The 22,024-nt window shown below is 45.0% G+C and overlaps 1 protein-coding gene across 1 annotated transcript in view; it reads left to right on the top strand.

Annotated features, from left to right (window-relative positions):
- Window positions 1-1,426: 1,426 nt before the first annotated feature.
- Rep (Rab escort protein) overlaps window positions 1,427-22,024 on the top strand; it is a 51,712-nt gene continuing 31,114 nt past the window's right edge. Inside the window, exons 1-6 of the mRNA XM_065454339.1 lie at window positions 1,427-1,654; window positions 2,049-2,115; window positions 8,951-9,020; window positions 9,856-9,971; window positions 11,513-12,014; window positions 20,216-20,453. Coding sequence (XP_065310411.1) covers window positions 1,609-1,654; window positions 2,049-2,115; window positions 8,951-9,020; window positions 9,856-9,971; window positions 11,513-12,014; window positions 20,216-20,453 — 1,039 coding nt within the window. The 5' untranslated portion in view covers window positions 1,427-1,608. The remainder of the gene's footprint in view (window positions 1,655-2,048; window positions 2,116-8,950; window positions 9,021-9,855; window positions 9,972-11,512; window positions 12,015-20,215; window positions 20,454-22,024) is intronic.

Here is a 22,024-nt window from a genome sequence, read left to right as displayed (position 1 = left end):
GCTGGGCACAACCAAGGTAATGTTTGCCGTAGCTTTGAGATATTCAAATTGTTATAAATCCGCCCAGTTAGGTAATGCGTAGGTAATTCATTATTAATTGAAAGTTATCCAATAATTGTTAGTGTACTTCTTAATTCGCTAATTAATAAGTTAGTTCATCTATTTATGTAATTCGTTGCCACCACCAAAGGTCCAGGCCTTAACTCTATTTTAATTAACTGTGCCCTAATTAACTTCGCCTAATTCACTGTGCCTTGACTGGCCTCGTGAACTGCCTCGATTGGTTCGCTTGGGCTCCCGTGACCTTCTTGGACCATCGTGTGGTCGCGCTAACATCGCCTCATGCGTTCGCATTAATATTTAATTAGTACTAAGCAGCAACAGCTGATTACAACTACTAATCAGCTACTTACAGCTACTCATCAGCAACAGCTGATTAATATAGAACGCAGTGGACGGCCGGGGCTGCTGCGGCCCTGGACTAAGGACTCCACAGCGCACTCTGGGGCAGCGTAGCAGCATTTTCACAGCTACGTAAAGTTTTTTATTCAATCTCCTAAACGGGAGACTATACAAACATTTAAAGACGCATCGGTGACAACACTTGCTGAGTACGTAAGTTGCGAAGTCTGAGGACTCAAGCCCCTTCGCCAACGCAGAGCTGCGCCCTGGTAGAGCTACTTGCGGAGCTCCCGCCCTCTGGCGGCAAACCAAGACAAGGGGCCACCCGCGATGTACGGCGCCTACGGAGAGTTTGACAACTGAACCTAGTCTAGTAACGTTGGCTCGCCCATTGAAAAGAGCTGGTAGACGGCACACTAGCCAGTATATTCTAGGCACTATAGCACAAGTATGCATACCCTGGTGTGTCCTGCTGACAAACCATAGTAAACCATGCTTCCATCTCAAAGTCATGCATAGATTATGTAGCGTGTTGTGCATTATATAACATACTGCAGAAATAGAATTAGATTTTACGCAATAATATTTGAGTATAGCGTTGTTTACTGCGCCAGAAGCAAACGCCACTAGTCTAAAGACCGAAGTCAATCCGAAGCCTGTACTTCCCATCATTCCCATGTAGGTTGAAGCGACGCTCATGAGAACCCCCGTAGACACTAGCGCCACATTTCCCTCTAGGGTATTTTTAGAAACTCTATGGTATGAAACCATAGAGTTTCTCACTATAACACTATAGTTGTAGTGAGCAACTCTATGTATGAAACTCTATGGCCTCCATGAGTCATAGCCATTATAGCCTCCTAGATATATTACACTGCCCCAACACTTTTATTCACGTTCCCTCAGCACCTGTCAACATATTTATTAATAAAAGAAATATACATGGTAATTTAACTTGTTGGTTGGCATGTTCTAATTATTTTCCAAATAAGAATTACATTTACGTAGATTGGTTCATCGCCCACATGTGGTGCGTCGTGCGCCAGGTAGGCGGACCGTCGTACGAACTCGGCGCAGAACAGTGGCGGTTCTGGAACAATATTTGCAGTGGCGTCAGCGCCGAAATATTGCTTCTGTAGACGTTAGATCAACTGCTACGTGGTTGTAATTTTAAACCGCATACGCCTGGCCATACAAAGTTAACAAATGGATGACCTTCCAGCAGATCATGATGTAATCGTCGTTGGAACAGGTGCGTGTGTTCTTTTTAAGACCCGAAACCGCACCGAGTCTTGTTTTGCGTGATCTTGATGTATTTACAAGAAGTCTCTGAGGGCATGTTTTATTTTGTTAAACGATTAGTTGCAGTAGAGTGATCGGCTGTACATTGCATTAATAAGCCACATAGTCCTGCTGTTGCGAGTCAAAGCTAAATCAAGATTTGACAAGCGCGTCTTCTGCTATAGATCTTCATTTCATTGAAATATAATTCTTGCGAACATTTGCTAAGAATGCTCGTAATAACCAGGAGAGTCCTGCGGATCATTGCGCAACAAAAGCGACATTTGACAAACTTACAATATTTCCTTTGTGATAATTAAGTGTGTTTTTTCATTTGACTATGCTAACTTTGTGTTTTATTGCAGGTATGCCAGAATCCATTGTAGCTGCCGCAGTATCGAGAATTGGACAGAGGGTTCTACATTTGGATAAGTAAGCACGTAAATCTTTCTGTTCTGTATTATTTTTTTGTATCATATTGTGGCATCAGCTCAACGATCGAATAACCATATAGCGGCGCGCGTGCGTGTTTCTTCTTTCATTTAAAGTGAGCTTTCCTCATTTAAAACTCCTTGGCTGCCTCTGGGAACGATTGCAATTTTCCCAGCTTGTGCTCATCGACAACGGCATCGTTCCCGAGACGTGGCATCACACTGCTGCACAAGGGTAGTGGAAGGCCAGATCATCCAAAACACTGTCATCCAATATTAAACACCTCGACTGTTTGCCGCACATTTGAGCGGGTATTGAATAGCCAGCTCCTCAACCTCCGTGAAGAGTCCAACTGCCTCACCGAGTGTCAACATGGTTTTCGTTCTGATTGCAACTGTGAAACAGTATTAGTGACCATCACACACTTCTTGAGTGACCATATGGACAACTGCACCCTGCTGGATCTGATTCAGCTCGTTTTCACCAATGCGTTTGATGTGCTGTACATAGACCATCTGCTCACAAAAATGGAGCTTGGGGGACGGGCATTGGAGGACTACTGCACACCTGGGTATCTTGTACGTTTCCTGCAGTACCAAAGCCAGCGGGTCTTGTATCGCGGTGCCTGCTCTTCCTGGTTTGCTGTCTCATCAGGAGTCCCTCAGGGCTTGGTGCTTCGCCAAACATTATTCCTCATCTACGTCAATGACATGCCAAACTCCCGGCATTGCCTACTTGTGCAGTATGCCAACGACACAACAATTGCAATTCCCCTCATGTTACCATCTGACAGTGCAAACCTACAGCTGTAGATCGATGTCATTCAGTGCTAGGCATTGACAAATTGCCTTGCGCTAAATGCTTCAAAAAGTAGTGCCACTGGCTTCACTGCAAGCAAGGCACACTCAAACCCCGTCTACAATATAACCGAGTCACAACTGACAGCCACTGGCAACTTCACCATATTGGATGTAACGCTCTCATACAACTTGAACTTCTCATTACACGTTGTTGGGTTACACGTTGTTGGCATCATCGCTAAAGCTTGGCAAACCTGTGGCTTCGCATCTCATGCCACAAAGCACTGCGGCACTACAAGTCCTTTACACCGCATTGGTCTTTCCCCTGCCTGAGTACTGCTGCGCTGTCTAGTCCCCTCACCAACGACATCTATAATGCTATTGGCTGACTTGAGGGTTTCCAGTGTCGGGCTTTGCGAATTATCAGCGCTTGGGCTCACAACAGGGCAGGAAGGCCATACCCTGCACTGCTAGCATTGTTGCTCTGGTGCCCTGTGGATAAGTGTAGAAGGACATTCGAAGATTACATGCTCTGCAGACTCCTGGATGGCTCCCTCCACAACTGCCAGCTGTCTACCCCTCAATGTGCGTCGGCAAGAGATCCAGACAACTTGAGCCACTTCACAGCAAGACAATCAGGCAACGCGAGTCTCTGCTCCCTGCTTCCATTAAGGGCTTCCAATCCATCCTAGTTGCCTTGTGTCATCCTCTGTCCACCATATCTGCAGAGTCCCACGAGCTCTCCAAGGCATTCCCGCATTTCATGTTTCAAAGGCTGGTGATAACATTGTGCGTCCTCGCCCCCCCCCCCCCCCCCATTTCCTCTTTGATCCCACTCCAGTCTTCTTTCCCTATGACTCCACCTGCCTCTGTCATGGGGTCGCTGTTTCTTTTCTCCTTCTCACTTCCGACCATCGTCATCACCATCACATCACTTCTGTCCTTTCTTGTGTCATTCTTCTTTCTTTGCATTATACTCTACTTCCTTCTCATCCCATACTTGCTCACTCCTGTCATTATGTATTCATTTGTTCGTTTGTTTATTTTTTCCCTGCGCTGGGTGGCAGGCTTGCAAGTGCTCATGTGCCAGGGTTCTTGCATATCTGTTTTGCCTAGCATGTCACCGAGCACAGACTAGCCCTTGTGCTAAATAAATTACAATTACAATCTTAATGGCACATGTCTGCCACCCTTAGAAAGCCTGTTGCATAATGTTTTATACAGGTGTCACACAGCAGATCTTAAATCAAGATTGAGCCCGATTGGGATTGCATTTCTCAGTCGCAAATGGCTCCTTTCAGCAAGCTTCGGGAGACAGCTTGCTCGAAGAATGGCTTGACCACTATCGAAAGTGGCCGTCTGACACCGTCATTAAATTTATTAAAAGGCTAGCTGTTACCAGCATGAGTGGCCAACATGAGATGTTGCTATTGACCCTTTTCACGGCGATCTTGTGGGTGCTGCCATGTTTGATCATGTGGTGATGCGTCCATTGCTTGCCTCAGCTGCCCCCATTGCCTCTGTGTTTACAATGGATGTACAGTGCTCACGGAATGAAATGCGTCAATTTATGGCTAAGTAATGTGCATACTTTCGTTTCCACTGGCTGCAGTTCATGTCACATCGACGTAATTTTGGCACGTACACCTACATCGGAGCCCTCGACACCCTTGGTGACCAAATTCCTTGCGACACGGCATGGTGCTCTCGCATGCTTTGCACATTTGCAGGGTTCTACTAAATGCTCCGTGTCGCGTTTTATCCATGAGCACTGTACATGACGCTGGTGTGACTCTGCAAACCTCTTTTGGCGGATGTCATAGACGGTGACTGGGCGGATGACACGGGAGCTTTAGCCACAGCTTCTGAGGACATGTAAGCGCTTTCATAGTTCATTACACTTTGCCCAAATGGAGCAAGCAGTGTATATGGTGCTTGTACTAAGTGTGAGGCTAGAAATAGTACTCAAAGCTATGCTAATTTTCAGCTTATGAATTGAATCGGTATCAATGTGTTTTGTGCTTCGTTCTTTATTTAGCAAACAATTTTAATCAGCAGCTTGCCATGTTTCTGACTCAGTAAAGTTGCCCATGCGATCACTATCTGATTGTCTATTTTCTGCCTGATCTGTCGTGGGTGTGCTCAGTTGCGATAGATTTGTTCTTACGTAGCACAGGACTTGTAACGTAGGTGATCTGTACGTAGTAATAGCTTGTAGCAAATACGTATCATCGCTAGTCATTTGCTTACTTTGTGGACCATTACAAAGCGTTCAGTCAGTTCAGTTTTGAACATTAGTGTGCTGTCGGTGCAGCTGTCGTCATCCATGCCTTAACATGTTGATGCTTGTGTGCACCCGTTCACTTATTCTTGATAAGTTGGCGATGAAGTGGGTGTAAGTTTGCATGCATGCGAGTTGGGGTGGACATAAGCAAATAATGTGAGAGAGACTTACTTTATGCCAAGGAGTGGCGCTACTCCCTTTGTCACTGTATAACAAGCTGTACTCGCTTGTCAAGACGTTCCGGGGTCGAAGTCTTTCTTGTGGATGTTAGCAATACAATGCTAGTGGGTAAGTGATTTTTTTTTGTCCTCGAAGGAAGCCATGCATTGTGAAGGGCCAGAAAAACAGACAAGTCCTTATGCAGCTGTGGTTTGGGAACTTGGACACAGAAAATAATTCCATTCCTTAACATGCCAGCCACACTTCTTCAGCCAACTACTGCACATGTCTTCTCTCTAACATTCCCCATTTTGCAACATGAATGTAACATAGTGCGTTAGCGAAAACCCAGTTGCATTTCCGACAACTTATCGTACAGAAGCAGGACAAAAGGGGTAATGGTTTCGTATTCGTGCACTTTCGCTGAGGCAACGAGCGGTATGCCGCTGTTCCCATCATCTCGTTTCTATAGAGCAAACTGCTTCGCAAAAACGGTCAATAAGTAATACCGTGCTTTCAACTGGGAGCCCATGCCACTTCGCGGTAATGAAAAAATAAAAGCAGAGGGGAGCAACTTGATGTCCCCCTTGTTCTGGTTGTCTCAGATCTCCAGGTGCTGTTTTCAGCTATGTAGTAACCGGGCTCACTTAAATTGAAGTCATAGCGCTGGATTAACGCAAACAAGAAAGACAACAGGACCTGCGCTGTAGCGCACGTCCTGTTGTCTTTCTTGTTTATGTCAATCCAGTGCTGTGACCAATTGAAGCAACGAACCAACTAGGCCAAAAATCTGCACTCCTGGGCTCACTTAGCTCAATCATAACATGCATCTGAATGGGTCACACTGGAGTGCTGCTGTGACGTGCTGCAGCTCCATGTATGTTTACCATTTTGATTGTCTAGATATTGTAAAAGAAACGTTAGCCAATGTTTTCCACTTTTCAATGGTCAGCAGCTGTCCCTGAAATAGGCTGAAATTTGTTCGATTATATTTACTGAAGACAAGTGAAACCATGTCTGCTTAGCAGAAATGCTAAGACTAGCTACACTTTCTAGATGCGTGTCCCCAGAATCTCCAATAAAATGCCTTGGTGTTCCTGTTAAGATCGTCTTGAACTTCAGAGGCACGCTTTTGGGATCTGTGAACTGGAATGCCAATATATTTTGTAGCAATGTAGCGCATATTCAAGGGACTCTGAAACACATTTTTAGTTTAATAAGAAAACGCCGCTGATCTGTAGACGAGGCTCCTGTGAACATGTGAGCAAAATATTGTTGCACTGCATGCAGCAGGGAATTTGCAATCTCATGTCAAAAACAGTGAAAAATCGCTTGCCCCTTCTTTTGAAATGTTGTCGTGCAGCTGTGTCGCAATCAGCCAAGCCCACAAACAGTTATTGGCTGATTTCATGATTGTGAGAACAGTCTCAGTAATATTATTATTGCTAATTTTGAATTAAATGAAAATACACATGGCTGCGATCTCAAAAATAGTTAAAGAAGTGTTTCATCCTTGTACTTCTAGCCTACATATGCCATTTACATGTAAGTGTGTCTGCTGAGTGTGGCCTCCGAGATTGCTGCACCAGCATGCTGTTTAGTGTTGTACTGCAGCTGCCGTAGGGTGCTGCGATGAGCATTCTCGTCGGTGAGATGATCAGACAACCACGTGCGCTGATTGGTCTCTGTAAGTGATGTAGCTGCAGGTGCCCAAGCGCCTATCTCGCATTGAGAGAGCGCCGCACGTGCCTGAACCAGAAGTAGCGTCATAAAGGGGGAAAAAAAATGGAGGGGCGGAGGTTGACAGGGCCTTGCCCCCTTGCTATCCCCCCTGTGCAGCTTCCAGCGCACTAGTGAAGAGAAAGCAGAAAGAAAGCTGCACATTGGTGCAATAATTACCTCTCACTCCACTTATATAGTATCTGAAACATTTTTGCAGCAGATTTCCAAGGTGAAATCTTGTAATAGTGAGGCCATTCTATGATTAGTTAGAAAAGTGTTTCAGGTCGCATATCTCTGCTAAGTAAACATGACTTCACTGCTGCTTTGCTTCGTTTTTGATATTGGTATTATTGCTATTATTTTCATACCCTGCAAGATTTATGAATATTTAGCCTGTTTCATTACTTCAGAAAAAGGTATTTCATAAGCACCGTGGTAGATGGGAAAAGGTAGTGTCATTAAATAACTGCATTCTTTCCAATAAACAACACAATATAGAAAAATGTCTGGAAAATTGCATATACTAGATTCTTCTGAAGCAATCTGAGGCAAAATTATTGAAGGCAATTAGTATATCTTTAAATGGTAGATTTTCTAATCAAGCACAGTCATTTAAAGGGATACTAAAGGCAAATGCTAAGTCGACGTGGACTGTTTAAATACCATTCCAGAAACCTTGCAACGCTTGTTCCGTGCCAAAAAAAAAAGACTTAGTTCACGAGAAAATTGTTTCTGAAGGGTCCGAATACCTTTTTCGAAATTCAAATCTTGCGCCACCCAACCGGGGAAGTGGTGCCGTTGCATATGCCACCACTGCCCTTTGCTGCCGTCGGTGAGTAAAACGGCGGCCGACAGACGGTGGCACCAAGCCTAGACAGAGCCGCGGATTCACAGCTGCAGCTGTTTCTTGGTCAAGTGGCGCAGGCCGTACGAGCATCCTGCAACATCACATGGAAGTTGAATTCTGTACTACTTGCAGTTTGTGTGAGTTTCGTGAGTCAGCAAAACGAGCGCAGCACTACGTGATCAGAAAAGTATTGAAATGCAAAAGCACAGGTGGTGCAGAATAAAGCGAGAATGAAACCTTTTGACCGCCCAAGCCATTGTCAATGGAAATTTCAACGAGTTCTTTTTTCTAAACATGAAATGAAAGTGGAGAAGTAGCATTTTATTTCATCTGATAATGCAATATGAGTGTGTTTTTCGCAACGAGTAGTTGAGTACTAGTGACAGAATTTAACTCAGAAGTGCTTTCGTCATGGGCAAATGCTTGAATGTGCCAGGGTAGTCTCTAATCATGTCCTGCATTTACCTCAATTTCTCGATTATAAGGCTCTATTCGCGATAATATTGTCACCTTAGAGATTCTCGAGCACTAATCTTTCACTTTAGATTGATTTAGTGTTGGCCTTTAGTGTCCCTTTAACTCTTGTAGTACCAGCCACAACTTTTCAAAAAATTGACCTAGGGTAACATTACTTGGTCTAACGGTCCAAAGTTAGAACCTTGTGCAACAACTCTGCAACGGCTCTTTTACAGAATCTGTTGGAACAGACCTCAATTGCTTTGATCTCTCTCCCTCGAGGTTTAATTAAGGTTTTCTAAAACCCTCATGTTCAAATGGAAACGTATATTCGACAATTTCGAATAGCAGCTTCTCTTACTGGATAGGAATTCTGTTTCTTTCTAAAACAGTCCTTTCTATTCAAAAGGACTGTTTTACTAATATTCGAAATTTGGCTATTTGCAACTATTATAGTGTGGTAAAATTTACTATTTAAGTTACATTAATATGTGGCCAGTGCTTCAGGAGTCCATTCTTTTGTGCTGTGTCTTGCCTTAAATGGATTTGCTTTACCTTACATTCCAGAGAAGCTCATTATGGTGGCCTTTGGGCTAGCTACAACTTAAGCAGCTTGCGGGAGTGGATGTTCGCACAGGTGAGTCAGTGTGCTAGCCTTCTTGCCATGCAATGCAGTGAAATTATCTCATTTTCCTTGCATGGACCACACAAATTCAGTCGTGGAACAGTAAAGTTTTGCAATGTATTTAAATTGAGATATGGCAAGGAAGTACAGTGTCATGACAGGATCATATAAAGCCTACAGGCAATTAGGCCAAGGAAAGCATAGTGTTAATGAGCTGTGGTTGAAACTAAAATGTAGAAAATAATGAAGAAAAAAAGAAATGAAAGTGGCCGAAATGATAACTTGTTGCTTATGAATACTGAACCCAAACCTTTGCATTATGCGTGTGATGCACTACTATGCACTACCAATTGTGCTACAGTGAGGGCCATCAATCTGTCCTCCAGCTTGGGTATTTATGTGTACTAGGTCTAGCCCTGGGAGTGCTTGCCAGTGCCACTCAGAGCCATGGCAGGCGGATGTGGAACACCCTTTTTTTTTGCCCAGTGGCATCGTGTAGCACGTGAACTTTGGAGAGCAGGCACGTGGCTAATAAACCCGTGCATGCTACCTGATGGCACCAAGGCTTCCAGATTCGAGACCCTCGCTATTTGTCTACTTTCATTTCTGTTTTCTTCCTTATTTTATACATTTCAATTTCAACCACAGCTAATTTACCCCTATGCTTTCCTTGGCTTCATTGCCTGTTGGCTTTATATGGTTGTGACTAACAAAAATCCGAGTCCCTCTGTTTCCCGTCTTCTCGAATATCCTGACAGGAGTGCAGGCATCTCTGTTCATGATAGTATTTGCCATTTTCACTCAGCAAGCATGTGCATTCACAGCTGTCTGCATTCATTATTTACAGAATGAATCGCTGCCACCAGAGCCACTGGCTCAGACTCCACTGGGGCCTGGTGAAAGACTAATCTTGACTTCTCAGAACCACACTTCAGTTTTCAATACAAAAGAGATCGTGAATGTGTAAGTGATTATTAGATACTCATACTCTACATAGCATTGTTCAAAGTGAGGACAATCTGTACACTAGTCAAACTGAGGATAACGGGAATGGGGTGGCAAGAAAGCTAGTATAACCTGTGTGATATCGTTTACTACTTATTGTGTGGCCTGATTATACAGTAAAAGCTCGTTAATTCGAACCGCAAGGGGAAGCCGCTTCAGTTCGAATTAACGAAAGTTCGAACTAACGAAAGTGAAGGAGAGCAACAGTACACTGCGATTTGGAAGCGGTAGGGCATGTCGGAAATTTGGCGTGTCAAAAAGTGATGGCGTGTGCCGCGGGCACACGCCATCTTGAAGTGGAAGCTCTGGGTCCGACTGTGCCACACTACCGATGTCCACCGAAACGAACGTTAGCCGAGGCTTAACACCATCACAATGAATCGCGATGGCCGATACCTCCTAATCTGAAAACAGAGGTGAACAACCGATGAAGACTGCCGAGACAAAGACGCTGAACACGTGAAGGTGGCGAAGGCCCTGATTCGTTGGTTCTTGATTGCAAGCGCAGCTGCGACGTACTTGATTCGCTGTGTTACGATGACGCTTGCCGTGCCATCTCCGCACAACATTAGCAGCTGTACAAGATTTGCAAAGCCTCCGAGATTCGCAACGGGCATGAAGTCTCGGAGGTTACGTAGAACGGAGAGGCGGCAGCCGCCGCTGCCTTTTGGCTGACCCCGCGTCGGTTAGATTTTTTTCCGATTTTGCCTTCTCTCGCCATTCTCTCCGTTTTGGAGGCAATACAGCCTTGTGTGTAGGCAGTAGGCGCGTTTCTCTGGCCGTGTGCCAGGCGAGCGTAGTTCGAATCATCCGTGAGGGAACCTTCTTGCGTTCGAATTAACGGGCTTTTTTATACATACACTTCTGGGGAGCTTGGCCGGACCAAATCGTACAGTTCGAATTATCCATAAATTCGAATTATTGAAGTTCGAATTAACGAGTTTTCACTGTAATATGAAAATGACAAAGTATCTCGGGAGTTGAGCATGTGCTCCGCACAGAAGCAGGTGGAGGAAGAGTCATTGCTGGAGGAAATATGATGTGGTTTAATGCAGATTGAGAAGGCTGAGCCATCAGCAAAAAAAGAAGGAACACTAGTGGAGGACTGGTGTCATTGTACTTGGAAAAGCATGCTTAGTGCAGAGGTTGAAAGCTCACTTTTCATAATAGTGGGAGGGGTGTGTTGTTGCTTGAGCCATACTGTAAGTCTTGAAAGAATGGAAGAGTCACCTGGCAGGCACATTTTCCATTGTTCATTGTTGGCGAAAGGTCCAAAGTGGTACTTAGAATTAAGCAGCAAAGCTAATCGTGTAAAATATGCCTGATAGGAATATGCACTGTCAGAGGCACTGCATTTCAGACATCATGAGCAATAGACCAAGAAGTCTTCTGAGCCTTTTCACCTTTAAACTGCACATTCAGGAGAGCGTGAGCATTCAGGAGGTAATGTGAGCATAATTCGGAATGGCAGTGTCAACAGAACTGCTGTTTTTGTATAGGCCAGAAAAGCTTGCGGACTGCCCTCCAGCTGGACCAGCATTGCTGCAGTTGCAGACCAGCTCTGGAGAAAACTCTGCTGCTGAGGGACCAGTGCACTCGGCATCGACTGAGAGTACCACGGCAGATGATCTGGTTGCCAGCTGTCCGTGCCCTTACTCCGCAGACAGCACAGAGCATTCCAGTGTGGTTGCTGCTGACCTAGTGGATTCTAGTGGTAGTGACGAGCCTGCGGTGGCTGTGGAGAGTGAGGATGTCAGTGCTGCCTACCACACTGTGGCCAGTGCTGGAAGCTCTGTTGATGCTACTTATGGTAGCGCGACACAGCACACAGAAAGCATATCGGATGGCCTGAATGAAGAAACTGAGGAGCAAGATTCTAGAGCAAAAGGAAGCAACTCTGAAAGTGCCAGTGGAAGGGAGCCTGAGAAGGTCAAGGAGTTATGGTCCTTGGAGAAGCTGCTGAACCTCTCACGGAAATTTAACCTAGACCTGGCTCCCAAGGTGAGTTTCTCATTTTGATTTCATGAAGCAGGGTCTCATCATGTGCTTGGCCAGTGTACTTTAAAGTTTCTATGCACACAGTTGGTTTCGTTGAAGCACCCAGTTCTTTTCCAAACCCAGTGCATGACAGCGGAGACAGCCAGTACAAGATATTTGCTGGCTATCATTGGTGTTCAGCTTGGTACATGTCAGCATTCAGAATATAACGTACAACATCAGCCTGTGTGTTCCATGAACAGTTCATTCTAAAACGAGAGGTTTGTATTTCTTAAGAAAATGTTTAAGGGGCTGTGCTTGCTTTTCAGTAAATTAATCTAAAACCTGTAAACACATGGAAAGTTCTAACCCTTTAACCCCCAGAAACATACAAAATATCCAAAATTTTTATGTAGTCATACTTTTTTCTGCCATTTTGATTCTCAACATATGTTACTTGATTGGTTGCTGGTCACAATTAACACAAAAATTTGAAAAGAAAAAGAGAAGCTACTCTTAATGGCAGCATTTCCTCAATGCTGACTGTAGCTCGTCTTTGGCAATGGGAGCAGCGCAACGTTGGGTTGAATGAGTGGGACTCCTCATTGATGACATTGGTGCAACTTCCTTGCAACGAGCACAGCTCGGGATTGGGGGCTAAAGAGTTAACTAGTCATATAAAGTTTTAAATTAATGCATTTAGTTTGTAAGTTAGTAAAGCTTTATGAAAATTCACTCAAAATGCACCACCATGATAAAAAGAAGTGTCAACTATAATGGTGTGTCTTAGCCACTTCAACTTGACATATGGGCACGCAGTGGGAATTGATGTAGAGCCTGCTTGTGGACATGCTGCTTGTGAGGGTTCCACTCTGTGTGTGGCTAGGGCTGAAGGCGAGCTCCGGATCTAGCCCCAAGCAGTCGCTTTGTGGAACTCCCAACTCGTAGCGCGGGAATCGCAGCTACGTTGGGTTCGAACGAATAAGGCAACCAGCGGCGTCAACTGTAATAACGTTTGTTGCTATCAGCAATAAAGAACACTGGCAGAGGGACGTCTTCTCTGTAATAGTAATAAATAGGCTGGCCTCGTTGCCTGGGATAGTCAGGCAAACGAGGTTACGGCAGGTACTCCAGTCCGGCAGGTTAGGGGTCCGGCGTCAGAGAGAGAGGGTCTCCCCCGGTCGTGCTGTTTTGTACCTTTTTACCTGGGCGAGGGGAATGTCCTCCTCACCCGTCAGCTACCTGCCTGCGAGTCAGGGAGGAAGGGTGCGCGCACGTCACGAGAGCGAGGGAGAATCGAGAGAGGGCGTAGTGCGCCTCTCCCGTGTCTATGCCTGCTCTCGACGCGACGACGCGGGGGAAGATGAGCACGTGTGCTTCCACATGCTCTACCTTCAGAATTATACAACATGTTTTATGCAACACATCTTCATATATAAAATAAAATGCTTAAAATCTACTTTACAGTGTAGCTATGGCATATTGTCATGTGGTGTTTTGTGGTATTGCATGAAATTTGGGATGTTTATAATTTTTCTAACTTTGTTGTGATAATAATCTAGTTTGCCACTTTTTGGTAAATGTATTGCACATCACATCTGCTAAAGTGATTTTTCTATCAGGCGTTCTAGAACTAGTTCTATTGCGATAGCAATTATATGGACACTCCAGGCACATTTTTGCAGTCGGCGTTACTGTGATGTTGTGTATAAAGTCCAAGGGCGATAACATTGTTGCTGTGTGCTGTATGTGCGAGTAAAAGCATGCGAGGGTGGGCCGGTAATGGTGGCTCAGTCTCGCACTTGCAGGGAAGCAGGTAGGAAGTATGCCATTTTCCATTGTGCGAAATGCACTCTGGGAAGGGGAGGGAAGGGGGGGTTATTCAGGTGGCAGCTGCGTATGGCGCAGGCCCTATCTAGAAAGTGCGATAGGGACAGAGTGCACCAAGTGCTGATAGCTTTGTGTGAGCTGTGTTCTCACCGCTTAGTTTGCGTTGAAGCGACAGGCAGCACGAAGGTCAATTTGCTCTCTGCTGCTGCTGCGCTTTCTCACTCAAGCGTTTTGACAGCGTGTGTGCACGGTCATCGAGTGAGATGTGTTCATGTTTGCTTGTACGCGCCTGATGCCATGCTTATTTATTTATTTATTTATTTATTTGTTTGTTTGTTATACATACTGCAGTCACAATGAGGCTATTGCAGGAGTGGGATGCATAAAAAACACACAAACATTTATAAACAAGCTTGCATGAATTGTTCCAGTGATAGTGAACGAATGTTGCCCGGTAATGAATTCCAGACTTCAATTGTTGATGGAAAAAAACTTTTTAAAGGAATGAGTGTGGGCAAAAAGGGTTGAGATATTTAGCGCATGGTGACTCCTTGTACATGAAGGTTTGGAAAAAGTAGAATATTTATCTAGAGAGGAGAGACGAGGAGAATGGATTAACGTGTGAAGGAATTTTAGGCATCCAAGTTTGCGATGCTCTGTAATAGGAGTAAGACCAAGTACGGGAAGAGAGTTAGATGGTGAAAATTCCTTGTCATATCTCCTACAAACAAAATGCACTTCCTTTTTTTGCACTGATTCTAGTTTTTTGACGTCGCAGTGTTTGTATGGATTCCATACAACGCAGCCATATTCGAGGATGGGGCGAATGAGGGTCTTATATGTAGGGAGTTTAGTTTCTTGAGGAGCAATACGCAGCGTATGATGTAAGTAGGTTTAGTCTTTTAAAGGCCTTGCTACAGGTGACATCAATGTGTTTTGACAATGACAAATCGTGTGTTAGCAGGATACTTAAATATTTGAATTCGAAGGCCCTATTTAAAGTAATATTGTTAAAGGCATAGGCAAAGAAGGAAGGGCATGAGCGTCGTGTAAAAGACAGTTTTGTAAAAGTTGATATTCATTTGCCATGCTTTGGACCAGTTACAGAAGTCAGCAAATTAATTGTTAAGGACAATATGATCAGTAACAGATTTAATTGTATGATATTGTCACGTGGAGTGATGTATGAAGAACACAGTAGCAATACTGTGAAAGACGAAACTAACTTTTATTGGGCGAACCTGTGCCAACAAAAACAGGCTACACTTAAGGAACGGCGACAGCGGCGAACACAGTTGGCGATCGTCAAAATCTGATCAGCGGGTCAAGTGCGTCGGCTTTTATAGATCAGTCGTCGAATGTTCCAGAGTAACCGCTGGGACCCACGTGCCTTCTACAAAGTTCTACACTATTCGCGTTGCACATACATGCAATCACATTACACAAGGTTCGGCATAACAGACAGCGGATAGAAGCATCGATAACATTCTAGAAACATCCGATACGTGTAGATGCGTCCTTCACTGAGCGATAACATTTCTTAGACGTTAAAGGGACACTAAAGAGAAAAATGATTTCTTCTGCATCAGTAGATTAGCTTTCTACAACACCAAAAACACCACTCTTACCACGATAAGACGCTTGGTAAGCCAGAAAAAGTGCACAATGAAAGAAAGGTGGCGACGCCTCCTTCAAGTTCCCGCACCTGGTCGCTGTGACGTCATGGATTTTGATGGCATCTTCTGGGCCTACTAATTATATATAGCGGTACAGATTGACTACATTGTGTTCTAAAGGAACCAAATATTCAACATGGCAAGTTTCGGGAACCTTTACTCAGCCAACGCAGCCCAAATGCGAAAACATATTTCGGAGTCCCTGACGTCACACTGATGTACCGGCGTCGGGGTTTCGGCGCGAAATTCAAATACTGATACTTCGACCTTTATTTTCTCATCGAATAATGAAACTATTATTTTGAGATGACTGCCTGCAAGGTTCTCAAACAATTCTTTATTAGTATAAACTGATTTATTGTTTCGCTTTAGTGTCCCTTTGAAAGCGCTCACCCGTGAAAGATAAACGAGTTCACGTGTCAATACCCCCCTCTCAAAAGGCATCGTCCCGATGCTACAAACATAACAGGAGAGTGAAACACAAAAGGTCACTTGTAAAAAAAGTAACAAAACAACAAAAAACAAAGCCCAAGGTGACACAATCCAAGAAAAGTTCAGCTATGCGATGTCTAAAGTTCATTAGCGCTGGTGGAACGGCTTAAGTTGCACAACATGAACCATTTCAGGTCGTGAGCGCCGCCGCTGTGATAGCGAAATGCTGTCCGGCACGACTTCATAGTCGAGTGCGCCAATGTGTCGGGTGATCTTGTATGGTCCGAAATAGCGGCGTAAAAGCTTCTCGCTCAGTCCTCGTTGGTGTATAGGGGTCCAAACCCAAACATGGTCGCCGGGCTGGTACTCAACGTAGCGTCGTCAAAGGTTGTAGTGTCAGCTGTCGGGCTTCTTCGGCGCGCTGGAGATAGGTGGGGACGTCAAGATTCTCTTTGTCACAGACGTGCGGCAGCATGGCGTCTAGAGTAGTCGTCAGATTCCTGGTGTAAACCAGCTTGAACGGCATGATCTGTGTTGTTTCTTGCACTGCCGTGTTGTAAGCAAAGGTTACGTACGGCAGGACTGCGTCCAACGTCTTGTGCTCGACGTTGACGTACATTGCTAGCATGTCGGCGAGGGTTTTGTTCAGGAGCTCCGTGAGACCATTCGTCTGCGGGTGGTAGACAGTTGTCGTCCTTTGGCTTGTCTGGCTGTATGGCAGAATGGCTTGGGTGAGCTCTGCTCTAATGGTCGTTCCTCTGTCGGTGATGAGGACTTCTGGGGCACCATGCTGCAGCAGGACGTTCTCGACAAAAAATTTCGCCACTTCACTTGCGCTTCCTTTTGGTAGAGCTTTAGTTTCAGCGAAGCGGTTGAGATAGTCCGTCACCACGATGATCCACTTATTTCCAGATGTTGACGTCGGAAACGGTCCCAACAAATCCATCCCGATCTGCTGAAATGGTCGGCAAGGAGGTTCGATCGGCTGTAGTAATCCTGCTGGCCTTGTCGGTGGTGTCTTGCGTCGCTGACAATCTCGGCATGTCTTGACGTAACGGGCAACGTCGGCGGTCAGACGCGGCCAGTAATACCTTTCCTGTATCCTCGACAGCGTCCGGGAGAATACGAGGTGCCCAGCGGTTGGATCGTCATGTAGGACGTGCAGTACTTCTGGATGCATCGCTAACAGAACAACAAGAAGGAAGTTGGCGCGAACTGGTGAGAAGTTCTTCACGAGCAGGTTGTTTTGTAGCGTGAACGAAGACAATACGCGCTTAAATGCCCTGGGGACACCATCGGTGTTCCCTTCCAAATACTCGACGAGGCCTTTTAGCTCCGGGTCTGCTCGTTGCTGCTTAGTGAAATCTTCCACGCCTATTATTCCAAGGAAGGCGTCATCGTCCTCGTCGTCTTGCGTTGGGGGATTAATGGGGACACGTGATAGGCAGTCGGCGTCAGAGTGTTTTCGTCCGAACTTGTAGATTACCGTGACGTCATATTCTTGCAGTCTGAGGCTCCACCGCGCCAGCTGTCTTGAAAGGTCCTTTAAGTTAGCTAGCCAACACAACGCGTGATGGTCGCTGACCACTTTGAATGGCCTGCCATATAGGTAAGAGCGGAATTTTGCTGTAGCCCAAAAGATGGCGAGGCATTCCTTTTCAGTTGTAGAATAATTGCCTTCCGCTTTTGACATCGGCCGGCTAGCATAAGATATCACCCGTTCAAGTCAGTCTTTCCTCTGGACAGGGATGGCACCGAGGCCTAGGCTACTGGCGTCAGTGTGGATTTCGGTATTGGCGTCCTCATCGAAGTGTGCAAGTACCGGCAGCGACTGCATGCGTCGTTTGAGTTCTTGAAATGCGTCAGCCTGTGCCGTTTCCCACTTGAACTCGACATCACATTTGGTTAGATGTGTTAGCGGCTCTGCGATGCGTGAAAAGTCCTTGACAAAGCGCCTATAGTAGGCACACCTGCCAAGGAATCTACGCACTGCCTTCTTGTCGATCGGCTGCGGGAACTTTGCGATGGCAACTGTCTTCTGCGGGTCGTGGCGGACTCCAGATTTGCCTATGACGTGGCCTAGAAACAGCCGTGTTGTAAGCAAAGGTTACGTACGGCAGGACTGCGTCCCACATCTTGTGCTCGACGTTGACGTACATTGCTAGCATGTCGGCGAGGGTTTTGTTCAGGAGCTCCGTGAGACCATTCGTCTGCGGGTGGTAGACAGTTGTCGTCCTTTGGCTTGTCTGGCTGTATGGCAGAATGGCTTGGGTGAGCTCTGCTCTAATGGTCGTTCCTCTGTCGGTGATGAGGACTTCTGGGGCACCATGCTGCAGCAGGACGTTCTCGACAAAAAATTTCGCCACTTCACTTGCGCTTCCTTTTGGTAGAGCTTTAGTTTCAGCGAAGCGGTTGAGATAGTCCGTCACCACGATGATCCACTTATTTCCAGATGAACCTCATTGTAAGCAAAGCGGCACTTTTCCGGCTTCAGTGTAAGCCCTGATGACTTGATGGCCTCCTCTAGCACTGTCGCAAGCCGCTTAAGGTGATCGTTTAAATTTCTGGCGAAGACGACGATGTCATCCAAGTAAACAAGACAGGTCTGCCACTTCAATCCCTCTGAAACCGTGTCCATCACGTGCTGGAACGTTGCAGGCGCCGAGCACACTCCAAATGGCATAACCTTGAACTCATAGAGGCCGTCTGGCGTGATGAAGGCGGTCTTTTCGCGATCCCTATCATCGACTTTTATTTGCCAGTAGCCAGACTTGAGGTCCATCGACGAGAAGTATTTAGCGTTGTAGAGACGATCCAAGTTTCAGCTTCCACATGGAAGCCTTGTTCACTGAGCTGAGAGGCGAAAAACCTTCAGCTTAAATCTGCATCAATAATTGCTTCAGGCATCTTGCGTATGTTGGTGGGAGATTGCCATCGTTTCGATTAAGCGTGTGTGTGGCTGTTTGGATAGTTAGGGATTCCAGATAATAATAATAATAATAATAATAATAACTTTATTTGCATCCGAAATACACGATACTGTCGCTTTGTCCAGTTCTTTTCTTGGGCGATGACTTAAGCTTGGCTCCAGTTCAAATCGTGTTGCTTGGCTTCTGCGTGTTCAACGAGTGCACTGGAAGTGACTTTCTTTTCTTTTTCACATCAATCATGTGCTCCTTTAGGCGCCGGCCAAAATTATGGACGCAGATTTAAGCTGAAGGTTTTTTGCCTCTCAGCTCAGTGAGCGAGACTTCCGTGTGGAAACCGAAACGTTCAACAATTTTTTGGCAACCCCATTTCGGTCGTTCTGTGTTTTATTCCTATTATGCTGTTTTTTCCCGACCAGCCGAGATTTTGTCAAACTCTTAATTTCAAAGAAAGCTTCACTTTAAAAATAAAACACATGATTGCAAAACAGAAATAGCTTCTGCCTAAGATGGACTTCCACAATGGCACATTTTTTTATTATATTCAAAATGTGTTTCAGGGCCCCTTTAAGCTGTGTTACCAGACTTGGCTGTAATGGCAGGGTGCAAACTTGGCATTCACTTTTATTTTGTCTGCAATTTTTTTGTACTTCATTAAACTCTTCTTCTAGACAAAGGGAGGTTTGGGATCATAGATGTGGGTCATTGGACACCGATACAAATAAAAGCAGGACAATTAAAAACGCGAACAAAACTTCCCTTTGTTCTGTCTTGCCTGAAATCAGCCCGTACTGGTAATGCTAAACTTGTCTTTTGCACTTGCATGCACTGTGCAATAAGCAGTCTTGGCAAGAGCTTTTCACTCTTGCCAGTTACAAAACTTTGAACATGCTTTGAACTTTGGCATGCTTTGAATATCAATCTCCTGGGGTCATTTGACTAACGTGCCACCAGTAGGTGACTGCACTTGTTGCCTGCTAATAGATGCTCAAAATGAAAAAGCTCACCAAAGAGCTGGTGCCAATTGGAAGTACTCTTAGACTTTTTGTTTCTTGTTGCAGTGATGGGGAAAATTTCGTTTTATAGTCTTTTCCTCCTTAGGTGATGAAACAAATAGCAAGCCCCTGTAGTTTTCAACATTCACTCTGTCCACATTGTGGAGATTCACGACAGGTATGATTGAAGAGCTCTGGTCTTGACAGCCAAAAAGTGATTGATGCATGATTGTGGTGACCTTGCTTTTGGAATATGCACAGGTACTCGTGGGTCTGAATGTAGCTGCATCAGATAGCCTGTGCCTCTAGCTGATGCACCTTCTTGTTGTGCATCTGCTCTCACCTGACCACATTGTGCATTCTAGCTTCTGTTCAGCCGAGGCCCACTTGTGGAGCTGCTCATCTCCTCAAACATTGCCCGCTATGCTGAGTTCAAGGCACTGACCCGCATTCTGACCATGCACAATGGAAACCTGCAGCAGGTACCCTGCTCACGTGCTGATGTGTTCAGCTGCAAAAATGTGACTGTGGTGGAGAAACGCATGCTCATGAAGTTCCTCGCCTTCTGCAAGGAATTTGAGCAGCACCCCGACGAGTACAGAGGTGAGTTATTATGCTTCCATACCAACATTGTGGAGAGCACTGCCTGTAATTATTAATAAACATAGTGCATTTGAGTGATACTTCTTTTAGCTTAACAATGCCAGCTAATACTTCAATGCCATATTCACCTGCCTTTCTTTAGTTGAGGGTTTATCATTTTGTTTGCTGGACAGAAACTAGTGAATGAAAAAAAAGTATGCTGCATTCATTGTCATTCACTTTGTTGCTTCTCATATTTCTTATTGCTTCATAATACCACTGCTGCATTGCATTCAAGTATTGTTTGCTTGCTTGCTTAAGCAGACGTATTGGTTTAGTGAACTCAGTGCAAATGGAAATATGAGCATCTGAGCACTTGGCTTTCTTGTGCAGCTTAGCAAAAAGCAATTGACAAAAAAATTTACAACCGGCTCTGACATATCCCAAGTCATGGTCATGACATGTTGGAGCCAGTTACGAGTCTTAGTGCCCATTGCCTTTTGTTAGGCTGCACAAAAACTACATGCTTTGGTGTTAGAGCTACAATTTCTTATTATAGTACAACATGTGGTATGAACATGTATGGAATTTGGCATACGATTGTTCGTTCCAGTAACCACAGATGACATATTTTCAAGTCCAAGCAAGTTTCAGTGGTTGAAGCAGTCATCTTTTTGATTCATAAAACATCTTTCCGAATGCCATATCTTTCCTGCTTACTTCCTGAGATGCCTTAGATAACATATTTTGTTATCTTCTTCTCTTCTTCCTCCTCCCCATTCTCAAGGTTTTTGTGCTGTTTTATTTAGTTTGGCTATTGCACTGATTCAAAGTGTTTTAACGTGCGAGTTTTATACATATTACACAAATTTTAAAAAAGGTGTCAAGATGTTTTGAGATAAAACCTCTCCAGAGGCAGTGTCAAATACGTAGGTGAGCCCATCCTGATACCAGTATAAAATGCAAACCCTCACAAGGGTTTTAGTAAAGTAATATTAGGCAAATCAAAACTTTGCATTGTCCTCTGCAGAGCCTTGAGCAAGTTGAGAGAAACAGAGGTTGAATGGTGGTGCAGTGGAGTGGTGTACAGAAGCACGTGACAGCAGGAGTGGTGGTGGTTGCACAGTGCTTTCCTCCACATTGCTCTGTATCTAGGTGGCTCTAACGAAGCAGTGTCAGTGCATAGTAATTGAAATAAACGATGCCATCATGATATCGCTTTACTGGTGCTCAGGCATAGCATGAGGACCTGTGAGTGGGAGGTGCAGCTGGTATTTGGAGGATTGTATAATACTATTGCTAGATTGTGCCACCGGCAGACACTGTGAACATAAAGTGGTGGTGGGGCAGTGGAAAAGTAGCAGGAGTGCCATCATCAAAACTGCAATGTTCCTATAATTAAGTGAATGTGTGTCCATTCACTGATCATCATCGTCATCATCATCAGCCTGTTTTATGTCCACTGCTGGACGAAGGCCTGTCCCTGCGATCTCCAATTACCCCTGACCTGCGCAAACCGATTCACACTAGCGCCCGCGAATTTCCTAATTTCATCGCTCCCCCTAGTCTTCTGTCCTCGATTGCATTTCCCT

This window comes from Dermacentor albipictus, chromosome 3 (genome assembly GCF_038994185.2).
Source record: "Dermacentor albipictus isolate Rhodes 1998 colony chromosome 3, USDA_Dalb.pri_finalv2, whole genome shotgun sequence".
NCBI classification, from domain to species: Eukaryota; Metazoa; Arthropoda; class Arachnida; order Ixodida; family Ixodidae; genus Dermacentor; species Dermacentor albipictus.
The sequence above is the reverse complement of the archived record's forward strand: the minus strand, read 5'-3'. Positions and strand labels throughout refer to the sequence as shown.